Raw genomic sequence first — 17,606 nt, 5'->3', positions numbered from 1 at the left:
TAAGATGAATGGATGGAATGAGTCTGGTTGGCAGTTCAGCAGGGCCCAGAGTCTGGCCACACCCTCTGTTACTGTTCCAGGCAGCTGAGTTTGGTTGGAGGTGATTCTTAAAGTCCCAGCTCAGTCCCTAGTCCTGTAGGGAGTCCCAGAGTTCACTTGGTGCAGCCTCCTACACGGGACAGGAAGCCTTCTGTAGCCTCCTTGCCAAGTGATCATCCAACCTCCTGTAACATCCCTCTAGAGACAGAAAGCTCACTCACTGCCTTCCAGGGCAGCCCATTCCATTACTGGATGGCTCTGACAATAGGGAAACAGTTTTGTGCAGGAGCATTTATTAAACCTTTCCTTTGTTCCAGGCCCTACACTGGGCCCGGGGAAATCAGACAGCTAAGACCCTGGTACTGCCTTAAAGAGTCACGGTCTCAGCAGCCGACAGGGGGAATACAGTGTGAGCCTTGCTGTGCTCCAGAGCTCTCGGGGCATTGGGAGGGGATACAGAGGAAGGCTCCGTAGGTGACTGGGGCAGGGGTACTCTAGGTGGCTGGAGAAGGCCCCCACGTGAGGAACTAGTTAGGTTTATCCAAATGCAGAGAAAGTGAACAGTATCTCAGGCAGCAGGACAGCCTGAACAAAGATTTGGAGTTATGAGAGAAGCTGGCTCTCTCAAGTAGTTTCTGGCTGGACTGCGTAGCGAAGAGTTAGCTAGGAGGGAATGCGTGTGTGGTGGGGTGGACTCGTGCTGTTCTGCACATTCCTGCCGTTTGGATGCTCCCTGGGCCCAGATGGTTGGGTGGGGAGGGGAGTGGAAGAACCACCGATGAAGAAGCAGCCCAGTTTGGACTGCCCACCAGCTGGCAGAGGATAGGCTCAGAGCTGCCAGAGGTGAGATGAGCCCTGGGGACGCCCCCTCTTCTCCACTGCCCCCTGTGGAGTTCTTCAAGGACCCCCACCCCCCAAGGTCAGAGATGAGCTGAGAGTCCCACAGGGTGAGCAGGACTGTGAAATCTGAAACCTGCCCTTGGCTGAGCAGGCGTAGAGCAGTGGAAGGAGCAAGGCTTTGGAGTCGAACAGCCCAGAATCTGAGTCCTCACCACCTGTGTGACTTTGGACACATTATCTCTCTGAGCCTCTACAGAGATAATAAGATCTATTTCGCAGGACTTCCATGAGGATTTACTTCTTTCATTTAACACATGTTTAATGACTGGTGCTTGTCATACGTAAAACAGCCTCCGCAGTAGATAGGGTCACCTGTGTGCCAGAGATGTTGTACTGGGTGCTGGGGAGATAGCAGTGAACAAGACCACGGCTGCCCTTGGAGTTTCCACTCTAGCCAGGGGATGCGAAACAAATAATTACTTGACATCAGGGTGAAAAGTACTACAAAGATTTAAAAAAGAGAGAGATTTTGGTGTAAGGTATATAACAAAGAGGACATTCAGTAGGTGTTGCTCACCTCGGAGAGAAGCAAATATGTCATTTGAAATGGGCGCCTACAGTTCCTCAAAGTGGGGAAAATACCCTGACCCCCATGACTGGGGCCCTGGGCCCGCTCCTGCCCCCCCGCCCTTGCTGGGTTTTTGCCCCATGGAGAGGGGATGCTCGCAGGTCCATCCCAGCTCTGCTACCCTGTGCTTCGGACTCCTGAGGAGGGGACCCCACTGTGGGGGCATCCAGCTGAGCTGCAAGGACTTGCTCAATCTGGTCCCTCAGGCGATACCGGCTTGTCCTGCCTCTGCCCAGCAAAGCCTACTCCAGCCCTTGCTCACAGAAGGCATTGGGAAAATGGGGAAGGAGCGGGAGAAGGACCCAAAGAGCCGCTGCTTACTGTGATCCCATTCCCTGCCTGACCACCCCTCCACCTTCCCCAGACCTCATCACACATCAGTGCTCCAGCCAGAGCTCAGCTCTTCCCCGAAGCCTCCCAGGGTTGCCAGCTTGGTAGTGACCTCTCCCTCCCCAGACCCTTGCAGATCATCATGCTGCCCACTTCCTGGCTGGTCATGGAGCCTCGATTTTGTGCCATGTGCCTTCACTGTATGAGAGTAACTCCCCACCCCCATCCTCCACTCCCAATGAGCTCCTGCCCGTCGTTCCTCCAAACCCCAGCCCAGAAGTGTGCGACTGTCCTTCTGAAGCCTTCCTGGTCTCCTCCAGGTGGAGCATCCCCTCCTTTGCTTTTGTTCCCAAGTCTTTATCCTGACCCTTGTCAACCACATGGGGTGGGGATCTGTTGCCTGTCTTTTGTCACTGCTGGGCTGTGAACCACTGAGGGCCATCTAGCCCAGGACTGGCACTTAGTAGATGCTTAGTAGATTCCCACTGAAGAAATGAGACCAGATTTGTCCCCCACCCTCACTGGAAGCATAATGGGGCTAAGAAACAGACGCATAGTGACAATGGCAGGTGAAAGTGGCTGATGCCTTTTGAAAAACAATGATGGAGTCCACAGAGTGGGACCCGCCTGCCTGGCTCTGGGCCGTCTCCCCTGCCTCTTTCTAAGGCTCTTGTGTCCCTCCTTCATTGTTACCTAGCTATTCCCGTGCTCGGGTCTTTGTAAACAGTGGAATCCTCGTTCTTCTACCCAATCCAGTGTGCCTCTGTGCCACAGTGGAGGTTCTGAATGCATGTAAGAATTTTGACTTGATTCACTTTGCATTTAGGAAGAAACTAGAATTATACCTGTAGCAGAGAAACTTCCTATTCACTGACAGAAATGAATGGAATGATTTAGTACTTTTTAAGAAAAATCTCATATTATTAGCCTTTCTGTTTCAGCAGAAATCAGAAATGGCATTTCGTGTTTAAACAGAGACATGCATTTTGAAGACATGGATGACTTTTGAACCCCCTGGAAGTCACACAAGCATTAGCTTTTTTAGAAAGGTTTTCAGGAAGAACAGCATTAGTCTAATGTAAGCCAAACAAAAACAGAGTGATATAATTTCATTTATTCGTTGTGCCAACAAACATTTATTAAGCCCCTTACTCTGTGCCGTGATTCCCATTTTATGGAAGAGGCCCCTGGGGCTTCGAGAGGTAAAATAAATGACAGAACCTGTTCTTACACCGGGTTTTCTAATTAAATCCAGTGCTTGTCTATCAAATCACAGCTATGTGTATGCAGAGTAATGGAGTTTCTCGTGAAAGTCTCCACTTCTGCAGAACTGGGACAACTGTATTTTCTCGGGGTGGGGGGGCCCCAGTGCCTCGAGGGGCCTAGATCTTGGGATGTCGCAGCAATTGTGTGCTGAATGGGTTCCTGGATGACTGAATGAAAAGACAAGTACTACCTTTTATATTTTTTTAAAAGCTTCCTTTACCCAGCTCAGAGGTTTCTCTCCATGGAAGGTGTATTTTCCCCAAAATAAACCCAAAGTGGATCAAAAGGCCTTTTTTTTTTTTTTTAATTCCTACTCTTCCCACAACATGAAAAAAAGTTCCTTTCTTCCTTAAAATATCTGCACCAGATCTTACAATGCTGTCTCTTAGCGCGAGTGCTTATTATTGTGGCTAATTTGGTCACATGTGTTTGAAGGAGAACAATGCCTCAGAAATTTTTAAAAGCAAAACAGCAATCTGAGGCATTTGTTATAATGAGATGTAAATTGCCAACATCGGTAGTAGAGCCGACTAAAATTTGCAGTGAAATGTTTGTCTCCCCACTCCCTTAAATTAAAAGCACTAGAGGCCCTCCCTCTCCTCCCCCCAAAGAAATCACATGCTTTTTTATTCCTTTTCTTTCGGACTCTGTAATACTGAACACCCCGTTTTACCGCTGGAGTCCTTCCTTCGTCCATGTGCCGCTTCCTGAGCCTCCGTTTTGTGCCTGCCTCCGTGCTGGGTGCTTCCAGGGGCGTCACCAGCCTGCACGGTGGCTACGGGGAACCCCCATTTTGCAGGTAGGAAAAGCCGAGGCATGGAGAGGTGAGGTGACTAGTCTAAGGTCATGCAGCTGTGATTCACACCAGGTCCCCTGAGGAACCCCTCCCAAGATGCGCCTTTGACTGGGCTGCCCTCCTCGCTGAGGCTGAGGAGCCAGTGCTGAAGAAGTGGGGGGGTCGCAGAGAGCAGCCTCTGGGTGTTGAATGGTGCTGCAGGAGAATGGCAGGAAGCAGTTTGCCTCGAAAGCCAGAAGATCCCAATACAGTAGTCCCTGAGGAGACCAGCACGAGCCCAGGGGTCATGGGGCTGCCGCAGGGTGCCAGGACCTGCTATGCCTGCACCGAAGCTACCGAAGTCAGTGGTGGACTAAGACAGGGGCCAGGGATAACGTGTGTGTGAGGGAGGGGCGGTGCGGGGGTGCAGTGTGTCCTCAGTGCCCTCTCTGTGCCACACTCTGGAGTGTTCATTTCACATCTCTGGTCAACTCACTGAGTCTTCGGTCTTGCCACGTCTCTGGTGTGGCTCCTTCCTTCAGGCGAGGCAACAGGGTCAGAAAGGTTAACTAATTATTAATGTGGAAATTACCTGTTGAGGGTAGAATGTGAACCAGGCGCTCACTGTGCTAAGCCCTGGTCTCTGAAATAAAAAGACACAGCCCCTGCCTGCCCTCAGGCCTCACAGTCTAGTTGGGGAGACAAGCATAGAAACAGTTGAGTGCCTCTGATTCTTGTGCGGGTGGGGGGCGGTCCACAGGCTGCGGGGCAGAGCTCCCCCTGCTGAGGAAGCTTACAGCTCACCCTAAACTATAAGTGGCAAATCCAGAATTTAAATTCCATTCTCTGCTTCAGATTCTAAGCCAAGGGGTGGAGAGAATGACCGCATCCTTTTGAAGGGATAGAGTAGCCTCATGGAGGAGGTGGCATTTGAGTCAGGCCTTGAGTGCCTGGTGGAGTTTGGCTGGGTGGACATCTGTGGGGCAGAGGGACCAGACAGCAGGAAGGGCACAAGCACGTTCCTTCCAGACTGGGCAGCTGGAAGGAAGGGTGTTTGTTTGGAGAGGGCCAGGCTGGCACTTTGGTGTGGAGTCTGACTGGGCGGGGGAGGGAGCAGCAGGGGCTGGAGCCCAAGAAGCAATGCTCAGCCCTCACTCCCGATGTCCCTTCAACCCTCACTCCCGATGTCCCTTATATGTCCCTCTGTAGCCCTCAGAATCATCTGTTCTGCCTAGCTGTTTCCGATTTCTGTTTGACAGCCCTAATTTCTACTTCATGGGCTGCCAGGAAGGTCACAAAAGTCTAAGAACAGCTCCCACCCACCCCAGCCTGCACCCCCAAACACCTCAACTCAGCAGCAGGGCTTTGTTTCAGGACCTTTGCCCCATCCTGTTAAAGTCCCCTCCTCCCCCACAACTCTCTCCCCTCCTGTCATGAAGAATTTATTGAGAACCTGCAATGTGCCAGGCACCGTTCTGGGTGCCAAGACTGCAAAGAGAGTGAAATTTTACCCCCAAAGAGCTTCACAGTCTAATGTGGACAACAAACAGATTGGCAGATGATTGCAAACAATTTGCTGGAAGTATTTACAAAATAGAGGATTCCCGCCACCCCCTCCCCCCCCCCCCCCCCCCCAGCGTAGTGATCAGGGCAAAGCCTCACAGAGGAGACACCTAAGCTCCATTCTTGGCATGCAGATGAGGTGGTATTATGCAAGGCGGAAACAGTAGCACATCCAAAGGCATAGAGGCCTGGGCCAGCACAGCATCAGGGGGCCCTGGGCAGAGGGGAGTATCAGGGGAGAGCAAGAAGTGAGCACCAGGAGTAGAGAGGGGGCTGCTTGTTTTGGGCCTTAAGGAGGCTGCAATATATGACCTCATTTTGAGCGTAGTTAGGAAGGAGGGTACTAAGCAAGGAAGGACACAGTCTTAAGGAGCTGTGTTTGGCAGCTATGGTGGAGATGGATGGGAGAGAACCGGACTGAAGTCAAAGCTGAACTGGAGTCCTTCTCTTGTCCAGCATCTTCTCATAGAAGGAAAAAGAGGCTTTAAAGGAAGGACACAATCTTGCCAAAGAGGACCCGTGAGCCAGTGGCGACAGGGACCTCATCCTCTCAGCCCAGCCCTTTTTCCTGTTGCTGAATGTCAGAGCAGGAAGGGACTTCAGATGCCAACTGGGCCATGCCCTTTAGGGGAAACTGAAGTAATTACCTCTTCCCTGATCTAAGAAAAGATCAAATGCTCCACTTGAGTTTGTATCTCAGAAATTCAACCTGAGATCTCACACAGAGAGAGGAGAAACTTTGGCATCTGCTTCTGAAACTGCAGAATTCTTCATTCATTGTTGTCATTCTTTTACTTATTTAGCAGACTTTCAGAGAACACCTACTCGGTGCCAGGTGCTGGGGACAAAGAGAAGAGCCCAGCCCTTGAATAGATCAGACAGTATAGGAGATGCCATCAGAACAATGATGATGCTGTCTGCCCTTCACTCTGCCAGCTTCTGCATCTACAGTTCACTCCCCGGTGGTCACGCAGTTAAAACACAGCAGAGCCAGGCACAGCGCCGAAACTTATGTCCCAAGATGAGCCATGCGTTTCCATCAGCACCGTTCTGCTCCCCGGTCATTTTGCCTTCTGCTTTGTGCAGGTCTCCTGCTTACGTCCTTGGAGACTGCTGAGATTCTGTCTTGCAGATGGCAGCAATTCAGGAATGATAGTCTTGTTCTGGGAAGCTGTGTCATGAGGAATTTTAGGAACAAAATCACCAATACCATCTCTACCACCAGCCAAAGTCTAGGATGTGGCAATTGAACATAGAATTGCAACTAGCTCGTTAGGGCTTTGATATATAAAGAGCTCTGTACCAAGAGATCCACATGGTTAGGATAAGGGAAGGTTGGACCATGATATTCATCGGTTACTTAGGGTATAGGCATGGCCCCGGGGACCTGCAAGAGCAGTAGCTAAAGCCCTGAGCCCGGACAACCCCCAAAAGGTTTGAGGAGGGAGCATTTCCAGGGTGCCGAGCTCTCCGTTGGCCTTTGGAGTTGCTCTCCTGCAAAAGTTAATCCAGTCATTTAGCCTTATTTACTCATTTTCATTCTGTTTCTCTGCCCTTTGGTAATCAAGACACAATAGGTGATTTAAAAAATAGCCCATCATTTTTAAACGCTAATGGAGAAGAAAAAAATATTCCCCTTAGAAGCCTCCACCATTTATCCAGCTTCCTTTCACTGTTTAAACTGCGCATAATTTGTGTTGATTGCATTAAAATAAAAATCAGGGTAGCTGCTAGATCAGGCAATCAGAAGCTTAATCTGTATTGTATTTTAATTTCTTGGTTGAAATGCTCCTGTCTAGTTACTTACTAGGTCTTAGGGAGAGGGAGACTTTTGGGTTTCTCCCCAGTGCTTCCCTAACCTCTGTTCTTTGGCTGTGGCCTGCTCCCCTGGAGGCTGCCGAGGTGGGCTTTTCGCAGCTACGCAATTTGCATATTACAGTGATGGCCACCACTGTCTCCACTGGGGTCTTACCAGGACCCCTCTTCTGAGCAGGCAGTTGAGTCCCCTGCATTTCCAGTCAGACAATGACACCCTCAAACACTGCTTCTCATTCCTACTTAGAGTCGAATTCATTCTTGTCTTCCAGTTTTCTTCCTTTTCCCTTGTGACGTTCATATCTCATATTATTTTCCAGCCTGGGTTTAAGTGTAGTCCAATGGACAAAATAAGCCAGCATATTTATTTTGTGCCACTATGTGCTGATAGATGCGTAGTTAAAAAATATTTGCCTTTTATTTTCCTTGGAGTTCTAGACAGATCTCTTTTCTTAACTGCCTAGGTCCCGCCATTGACTTGGAAAAAGTAAAGTCAGAATGTCTCGAGCCCGAGCCGGAGTTACGGAGCACTTTCAGTGAGGAAGCAAATACGTCGTCCTATTACCCCGCTCCTGCACCTGTCATGGACAAGTATATCCTAGACAATGGCAAGGTAGTGTTTCAAGCTCACTATCCATTCCCTGCAAGTGTTTGTTAGCTAGAGTAACGATGGAGAGTATGGTGGGAGCTTCCGGAGCCACAGCTTGGCCGGTTGGCCTCCTGGCCCCGGGCCTGAGTAACTATGTCCAGAATTCGTGTGTTGTAACTAGAGGAGCTGTTCTGGGACTTGTTCTTTTTCTCTCCCTCCCCCCGCCCCACACACACACCTTCTTCTTAAATACTGGGCCAAAGCAACTGTAAAATGAAACTGATGTTGTAAAATAGCTTAGTAGTGAGAAAGTTTTTAAAAACATGGCAGTTTGATGAAACTTGTCCTACCCTCCTATTAAACCAGATATATAAAATTTGTAAGGTGTACTAGATATGAAATGTCTGATTGATAGATAACTCGATGTGTATGTTTTACTATTTACGAAGTATCTACATGTTCTAAGCCCTATGCTAGATGCTGAGGATAAGCTGGTAAATGAGACGTGCTCCTAGGATGTCCCGAAGCTGGTTCCAAGCTATATATTCAGCAGGTTAGCCCACAGTCCTAAGACAACATGTAACTCCTCAGATTTTCTCGTAAGACCCTTGGGAAAAAAATCGTGAAAGAAAACTTAAACACTATTAGTAGTTACATTGGTACGGGGTGAAAAATAATGGAATAGCTTTGGAAAGTCTTAAAGTCACGTGATATAGCAAGCAGGGCAGGGAGATAACTGTTCGGACATCCTTCTAACATCCAAATGGCTTCATCTTGGAAGAAGTATATTGGAGCCCTTTGTCTAGGCACTGGTCAAATTCAGTTTTAGTGTTTTGTTTCTGCCACCATGGCATACATTACAGATATCACCTCTCATTCTCCCCAAAGAATCATCTGTGTCAGTCTATTTTTCTTGCCTTGTGCTTCAAAAGGTCTCTGTTTATCCAGTATTGTTTCCCCAATGGGCTGATGAGAAAGAAAAGGTGGTTTTATTTGGGTTCATCCAGATACCTCCCTGCAACTGGCCAGATTGAGGCAAAAAAGCAAATATTGTCAGCTGAGGAAATGCAATGTGTTAGTCTTGAGGGCTGTCTTGGATAGGCTGCTATTCCATCTCCCACTGAGCGCTGCCTCCCCCGCAGAGGCAGAACTGATGCGCCAGGTCATCGGCCCATTCTGTCTTGACTTGCTCCAGCCCACAGGCTTTAAAAAGTCCGCTTTGCAGGGGACAGGTGGCATGACAGGGTGGATTTAGGCAGCCCGAAGCCTGAATGCGAAGCAGAGCTCTCTCTCTCTCTCTGTGCTTTCTGTGCGACCTTGCTTGGATGGGTCCTTTCCTTTTCTGGGCATCAGGGTCTCCATCTTCATGAGGTGGGATGGATTATTGCTCTCCATAGGCCTTTAATGACTCCAACTGTGTATCTAAGTTGGGTGAATCTTCCTCAACTGGAGATAAAAGAAAGGACTATTCTGTGTTTGTTGATTTCTTTTTAGTCATGACCACACTGTAGAGTGACTAGAGACTTTTTCTTAAGATAGCTTCCAAGAGAAATCTATTTCTCTCTTCCTTTGAAGACTGATGGATAGTTTCCGAGCATTATGGGGACTGCTTTTGCAAAGGTATCATTTTTCCATTTCCAGAAAATGGGTCTCTCAAATCTCATCTAATGTTTTTACAGCAGTTGCACAACAAATCTTAAAATTGCCAATTTTGTTTTTTCATTGGTTATTGCCAACATGTTGCTATAAAACTAACCTGACTTTTGTTTGCAACTAATTGGTAGTTCAGCAGAGAAATTTATGAAGGGAGAGGAGAGGAAGCGGACAGACTAGAAATGGATGGCGGCTTCCCAGAGCAGCGTTCCCTGCATCCTCATTGTTCTTGGCTCTGCTAGGGTTTCTGACCCTTTCTTTCCTCTGCCTGCATGAACAAAAGCCTTAATCTCTGCAAAACCTAGAGCATTAGAATGGGATCCATTTCCTAGTAGGAAACTAGTTTTGTCCTATAAAACATTGCACAAAGCCATTTTTTGATCAAGTCTCATCCTAGCCGATGCCATATTTTTAATAACCTCCCTTGACACATAAGGCTAACATTTTGGTCAAATAGCAAACTATGGTTTATGTGAATAGGGCTCACCACAAAAGTTACTTTGATTTTGATAAAGTTCATTGCTTTTCTTTGTCTAAGATGTTTTATTTCAAAAACTCATTGAAGCACAAAGCTGTAAAGACCATTAAAGTTTAAATAGTCTATACATGGAATAGATGGGGAAACACATCCAGAGAAGGGATTCCTCTGTAATTATAGAATAGATTAGAGACAGGCAGGTAGGAAGTGCAAGCCAGGTCTCCTGGTTCCCAGGTCAGTGTTTTTTCCAGTCTATTCTGCTGTATCTCTGAAAGTTGGGCATCGGTCCAGGTGACCCTGAGCTTTGCTAACCCGAAGAGCCCTTGTTCCAGCACATACCTGTGATTGGTTTTACCCAGAGCCATTTCTTTCTGTGCTGTAAAGTTGGCCTTGTACTCAAGTGCACGTCAGAAAATATTTTCTTCTCTAAGGAACAGCTCACCAGAACTGAAAGCCTGTGCCATTAGTACATATTAAATATGCCCATCAGTTTCTTACTGCTTTGTGTTCAGACTAGTCTTGATCAGTATGAAGGGGACAGAAGAGGCAAAGCCTCACCCCGTCCCCATGGAGATGTACCGTGAAGGGCTGAATCAGGTGGTGAAGGCTCTCAGTAGGCTAGAAATTCAGAGGGGATAGAACTTAGTCCCGGAGCAGTTCAAGAGTGTTTCCTGGATTTGGGACTGGGGCTTGAAAGATGAGCAGGCTTAAGAAGACATAGAAGAAGGCATTCATTCCTGGACAGGGGAAAGGCCTGAGCAGGGACATGGCTGGGGGTGGGGAAGTCGGGGGGGCGGGGTGGAGAATGTGTGCTGTCCTCCTGACATCTGATTCATGTTATGTCATATAATCCTCAGAACAGCTCTGTGAATTCGGTGGTTCTGCCTCTTCTCCACCTGAGGAAAGTGATGCTCAGAGAGGTAAAGTGGCTAGCCCAAGATTCCCAGCTAGTAGGTAGCAGGGTGAGGATTCACACCCGGAGCTGGAGCCTCCAGCGCCATCTTTGTGTTACCACACACTGAAAGTAGAAGCAAGGGAAGGAGTTTAGGAGCTTCATCTTGATGGCCATAGCAGGGAAATAAAGGCTAAGAGGTTGACTGGAAAGAGGATTCTAGAGGGCCTCTAGAGCCGACTGAGGAGACTGGGTAGATGTGATAGTAAACAGGGAGCCATTCAAGATGCCGGAGGGTTCACATGGAAACACAGAGTTGAAAGACGGGAAGTCAGCTAGTCAAAGAAGGAAAGCCATGTTTTAGGGAAACTGATCTGGTAGTGGTTATTGGTGGGGGGGACGGGTTGGAGGGAGCAGGGACTGGAGACAGGAAGGCCAGCCCGTGGCTTCTTCTGGCTTCCCTGCCTGCAGTAGTGACCTGTGGTGGGGGCCAGTGAGGGAAGCGTCTGGACCAGTACAGAGGAAAGCTCAAAAAAGAAGCCCAGTAGAATATCGGTGCGATAGATGGGCTGTGTTTCCACCACATTGTCACCACCATGACACTGGCAGGGGCAGTAAGGCCTGCGGAACACGGGCAATGCCAGTCACACAGATTTGGGTTTGAATCTTTATCCCCAAATTTACTACTAGTATGTCTTAGAAAAGGTAATTTCGTCCTTCTGAATCTCTATTCATGTCTGTAAAGTGGGAATAACTTCTAACGTATTTCCATCTCTTAAGGTCATTATGAGGATTAAATAAATTGAGGGTACAATCCAGGTTCTCAAAAAATATTAGTGTCCCCCTTATCTAGTAGAACATTGGCGAAAATGACTGTCATCTCTCTTTTAAGAATAATAAAAGATTATAGGAAAGCAAGGCCCAGGGTAGAAAAGAGCAGAGATGTTTGAAAAACGGAAGCTGTCTTCCATTTCAAAGGTTTTCTGATTCTGAATTTAATCTAACTCAGATTCCTTGTTTTTCCCCTACGTCAGGAAGCTTGTGAGGGTAGCTTCAGAGTGCCACCTAGGGAGGTGACTTGGGGCCCAGCAGGGAGCAGCAGGAAACTAGTCCCCCACATGCCTGATCTGGCACTCGGACTGCCCACCCGCAGTTCAGACTGTGGAGGAAAGAACCGACTTGACCTTGGATCCGTGTTGCCCAGCTGGCCCCAGGCAGCGCATCTCACTTCCAGCATGGCTTATCTTGCCGAGCCATATGAGTAGATGTGCAGTCCTGAGGTTTGCAGCACAGGAAGACCAGGTGGATCTGCTTATCTGATAGCAGGCCTGCAAAGATCTGAATGATCTTGTGAGCAAAGGGAAGCAAAGGCAGATGAGGCCAGGAGGATTGTTACTTACTGGCATTCATGGGTGGGCTGTGTTGCTGGGTTGTTTTGTTTTTGTTTTTATTTTTTATTGACTGGAAAACGTCAGTAATTGGGGAAGGAAGCAGTGTTGCTGACTGCCCTGTCTTCCCGTCTGTGTATGCCCACCTTCTTTTCCAAGCCAGGCTTCAGTAGAAAGCTCTTCAGTCATCTTTGACAGTGGTTCTTGCCAGTCTGCCATCAGTTCGGGTGTGCTCACGGTCTCTCAAACCAGGACCTCTCCCGAGAGGTCTCCTGACCACATGATGTGGATGACCTACAGGTCTTGCTGAAGACAAGAACTTTAGGCAGAGCCCTCTCGTTACCCTGAGGAAGTTTAGCTTATTAGCAGGTGCCTCCCCTCCTTCCCCACAGAGGCCATTTCCACCTTCTATAGACTCGTTAGAAACACAACATAAATGGCAGTGTCAAAGTCAAAACTCTATTTTTTAACGATAATATCAGCAAATGGTGTTTGAGTTGTTAAAAGAGCCAGAAAGAGAAACAGTCTGAACACCTGTAGTTCATTGCTAGATCCTTCTGAGTCCTGTACATTTACCAACTCTGCCCTGAAACTTTCAGAGCACTTCCCTTGTAGGGAGCATTATGTTCCGTTATGTGTGCCATCAGAATCAGACTGAGGACGCCGTGGTTCTGTTTGATTTGTGAAAACTATACGTGTTCTGAGCCAGAAGGAACGCAGAGATGAAATCCCCCTTTCCCAGTTCAGTTCACGGGAAACTGAGGCCAGAGGTGGGAAAGGACTTGCACAAACACACTCCGATTGATGGCGGAGCCTGGCCGCCGCCTGCCCCGCTCCAGTGGGTGGTGGCTTTCAGGCTTAGCTGTACGCCAGAATGACTTCGGGAACTTTCAGTGATCCTGGTCCCTCGGCTCCACCGAGAGTAACAAATCCGAATCCCGGGGAATGGGGCCTAGGCACCACTGATTTTTACAGCCCCAGAGGACCCCCGTATGTGCCACTGTGGAGAAGCACTGTGCCAGGATGTGTGTCCCAGCATGCCCATGTGAAAGGGAGAGAAGTCTGTCTAAAGTGTCACAGAGAGAGAAGTTAAATGTATGTGTTCCTGAGATTCGGTCAGGCTCCGAGCGGCCTTGTTATAACATGAGTACAGCTTAGAATCCCAGCCCTACAACTTAATAGTCCGAGTGACTTTTGGCAATTGGCTTCACCTTTCCATCTGAGGTGAAAATAGTGTCTCAACACCTTCCTTCCAGGGTTGCCATGGAGATTTGAGATAGTGGATATAAAGTGCTCAAATAAGGCCCGGTGCATCATAGGTATTTTGTAAATAAGCGTTATTTCCCTTAAACAAAGTTAATGTAGTATTTATGGAATGAGTCCCTTGTAGTTGTGCAGCAATGTCTTTTAAAGGACAAGAAAAGTTTCCAACGCCAGCCTGTCCGACGACACAGGTGCTTGTGTTCTTATCCCTTTCAGGTCCATCTGGGAAGCGGGATTTGGGTTGATGAGGAGAAATGGCACCAGCTACAAGTAACCCAAGGAGATTCCAAGTACACAAAGAACTTGGCAGTCATGATTTGGGGAACAGATGTTCTGAAGAACAGAAGCGTCACAGGAGTTGCCACAAAAAAAAAGAAAGATGCGGTCCCTAAGCCACCCCTCTCGCCTCACAAACTAAGCATTGTCAGAGGTAGGTCACCCAGTACAAACGCCATGACTGAGATGCCGTCCTGTACTCTGTCAGGAAGGTACCAGACCCAGGTCAGCAAACTCTGAAGCCTCTCCATGCCAGGCCCCGGGCTGGGCGCGGGACCTAAGAGCAGATAATGGACCTTGTCCCAGAAGAGCTCATATTTAACAGGGAGATGAGCTGTGGACGCAAGTACGGTTCGGGTCACTGGCGTGAGAGAGGGAGGTCTCAGGAGGGGACCAGACCCCTAGCTGGAAAATCAAGGAAGGATTCCTGGGGAAGGGGGTCACTGCCTTGGGCCTCAGAAGCAGTGCTCCTGACCGCTAGCCTCCAAGTGTCCAAGCCGCCATGTTTCAATGAAGAAAGTAGACTCCATCCACATGTACGTTTTGAGCAGGCCCCATGCCGGGTTCTAAGGCAGACAACAAATATGTCACATAATTTCAGGTACCGATGAAGGTGGTGAAGCATCATCACATGTTATGGCAGGACAAAGAGGGCTGCGTTAGCCGCAGTGGTTGGAGCAGGCCTGCTTGAAGAGGCCAGGGACTGGAGGTGGATGAGGCAGCCCCGTGGAGGTCTGAGGGGTGGTGCAGTAGGCGGAATAACAGGTGCCAAGGCCAGCGTGCTTAAGGGATGAGGAAGCTCCAGACGGGCACAGAGTCATGAGTGAGGGGAGAGTGAGGTCAGGGAGGTAGGCAGGAGCGGGTCTTGAGGGCCGCGAAGGCCACATGAAACAGCTTGAATCTACTGTACTCACAGGAGAAGGGCAGTGGGGTCTGCTGATCGTGGAGTGACCAAATGGGAGATCAGTTAGGACACTCATGCCGTGGCCTCAGATGGAGATGATGATGCCCTGGACTAAGGTTAGAGCAGTGGGAGTGGGGAAACATGGCCGTATTTAGGGTATGTTTTGGAGGTCGAGGTAGCAGGACTCAGCGAGGTTCAGTGCTCAGGCCGAGGTTGGAGCTATAGGGTCAGGCCCATGTCACCCTGACTCTGGTGTGAGGCTTATTCTGCTCTAGCGCAGCTGCCCTCCTTGCCTGGCTGACTCATGACTAATTGATTTAGGCAGCCACTTATTTTAACCTTTAGTCTGCTTGCTGTCTGAAAGGGTGGTCCTGAGTTGGGAGGTCGCCCTGAGAAAGAGCCCTTCCTGGGGATGCAGTCCTCGCCCTGCTGGATAGGTGACCGACCTCTGACTCCATTATACTTGGAAGGTGACTCAGCAGGTCCCAGAGGCCTTCCAGTGACTGGCTGGCGCCCCATTGTCATGTTGTGGTCTAAAATCATCTACCGCATGTCTGCCTCTGGCACAAGTCTGACCTTCTCTGATTCACCTCCATGTCCTTGGTGCCCGGCACGGGTCCTGGCACACAGTAGGAGCTCAATAAATGCAGTTTGAACAAATGAAACACTGAGAGCGGCAAACTGATCCCCTGACTGACCCTTGGTGTGATTTCTTGTCAGTCGCCTCCCCTTCGTGTCTGAGTTTCCTCAGCTGAAAACTTCCCTCTTCAGACAACTAAAAGGGTAGAATTATAACTTGGAAAGAGTTATGTGTCAACTAGGAAAGAAGTTACCATTCTTTGTTGACAAGTGCGCTGCCTCCATGGAGCCGACGTGACACTGTGATGGTCACATCATTGAAGTTCACTGTCTTTCAGTGCTTCCCAGCTTGCGGACTCTCTCCTGTCTACTCCCGGTGCAGGGTGACGGCAGGTCGAAATAGGAACCAGGTATCTAAAGCCTGGGGTCGAGCCCCAGCTCTGCTTTGGTTTAGCTATGAGCTTACCCCGGTTCCTACTAGATTCACTTTTGTTTCCCCAAGCCTAGTGCGGCGCCAGTACCGAGCAGATGCTTGGTGTCTCCATCTGGAAAGCCAGGATCGCCGTCCTTGGCCTGGCTACCCAGTGGCCCACACAGACATTTTGACTATTCTTCAAACCCCATTCAGATGATGTCCTGTGCAGCTAATCTGGCTCCCAGTGCTACGGAACAGTCTACAGTACCCCTCAGCTACGTGGCGTAGGGCCATCCCAGACTCACGGTTTTCAGCCGCACCTGCCAAGCCCCCCAGGTTTTCCTCACTGATCCACTCCCCCATTTCCCAAGCTCTTTTTAAACCTTCTCTGCTCTTCCTACCATGATAGTCCACACCTCCCTCTTTCTCAAAAGATGGTCGTGCCTCTTCCTACATAGAGAAAAGAAAAGTCTCTCCATCTGGATCCCAGCCCCCCTGCCTTCCTAAGTACCTCGTTCTTCCAATTATGCTCCTGCGCTCCCGCTTCCTTCCCAGCATCATTTAAATAGACTTTGACTCCTCATTTCTTAAGAAAACAAATAAAACACTCCCTAGAGGCCACTCCTACCACCTAGCTGTTGCCATGTCTCTCTTTTCCTTTTCACATTTCCTTTTCACATTGAAGGGGTTGTCTACACTCGCTGCCTGTGTTCACTTGTAATGCCGCCGCTGTCTGCTGTCTACTCCCAGCCCTCTCCTTCATCTGTTCTTGCCTCGTTTCCCACAGACTTCCTCCTGTGCAAGCCCAGGGCACATGTTTCGCCTCCTCCCCGGACTGTTGGAGATGACCTCTCCTCCCTCGCTGAGAAACTCCATTTGCTCCTGCTCCCCTGGCTTCTCATCCCCCACGTGGGCTCCTCTTCTGCCGCCCTGGCCTCTGTGCCCACGGTGTCCTCTCTCTCACTCCACACAGCGTTCCTCCCTTCCCACTGTGCCCACGGCCCTCTGTGTGCCCCCGGCCCAGGCTGAAATCCACACTCCTCGTCCTGGAGCATGTCTGCTGACCTGGCCTCTGGGGACCCCTCTGTCCTTCCATTTCCCACCGTGCTCTAACCACAGGGGCCTCTTTCCCCTTCCTTCCTGTTCCCACCATCTGCCCTGCACACGCTGCCTCCGTCTGATCATCCAGGGAGGCCTTCCCTCACAGCCCAGTCTGCAGGAGCCTTTCTGTTGCTCTCCGTCACGTCAGCATCCCCCTACATGAAGTCTCTGCGTAGCATTTCTTGTTTGTTCCTTTACTGGGTGATTGTCTCCCCCCCCCCACGCCCACTGGAATATAAGCTTCGTGAGCATCTTGTTCAGGGCAGGCAGGTAGCGAGTGCTCCGTGAACATGTGCTGACTCAGCGAATGACGCTCCCAAACCTCTCTTCTGCTCAGTCCACACTTCTCAGTTCCCAAGCCGCACATCCAGGTGCCCACTGGCCATCTCCTCACCGATGCCTACGTGACACTGGCACAACCGCACCCCTCCCTGCTTGCTCCTTTCTCCTCTCTCCAGAGCCTTGTGCCCCTCCTGTCTCCCCTGTCTTGGTGAAGGGGAGATGCGTCATGCTTACCTCCTCCACAGGACTCGTCCTGTCTGTTCTCCCCCCAGATGCGTCTCAAACCACCCACTCCTCTCCCTGCCCCACTGCACCTTTCGTCGTCAGGCCATCATTTCCCCCCTACACGACTCCAGCAGCTCCCAGACTCCTCTCCTCATTATGTAACCAGAGTGATCTTTCAGGATCATGTTTGCATGATCCCATTACCACCACCCCGTCACAGCCAGTCCCTGGCGCCCAGTGTTAAAAAGTAAGCTTCTTAATGTGTCACGAAAGCACCTTTAGAACCTGGCCCCTGGCCAGTGCTA

General features: G+C 49.6%; 1 protein-coding gene across 8 annotated transcripts in view; it reads left to right on the top strand.

The window, feature by feature from the left end:
* Positions 1-17,606, top strand: part of LOC113933182 (BEN domain-containing protein 5) — a 1,542,215-nt gene that overhangs the window by 1,323,720 nt on the left and 200,889 nt on the right. The window contains exons 4-5 of one of the 8 annotated variants that reach the window (XM_027613074.2): positions 7,721-7,869; positions 13,736-13,949. The exons of the other annotated variants lie outside the window; for them this stretch is intronic. Coding sequence (XP_027468875.1) covers positions 7,721-7,869; positions 13,736-13,949 — 363 coding nt within the window. The remainder of the gene's footprint in view (positions 1-7,720; positions 7,870-13,735; positions 13,950-17,606) is intronic. 8 annotated transcript variants of the gene reach the window in all.

This window comes from Zalophus californianus, chromosome 4 (assembly GCF_009762305.2).
Source record: "Zalophus californianus isolate mZalCal1 chromosome 4, mZalCal1.pri.v2, whole genome shotgun sequence".
In the NCBI taxonomy this organism is placed as follows: domain Eukaryota; kingdom Metazoa; phylum Chordata; class Mammalia; order Carnivora; family Otariidae; genus Zalophus; species Zalophus californianus.
Note: the sequence above shows the minus strand (reverse complement) of the source record. Positions and strands in the feature narration are given on the sequence as shown.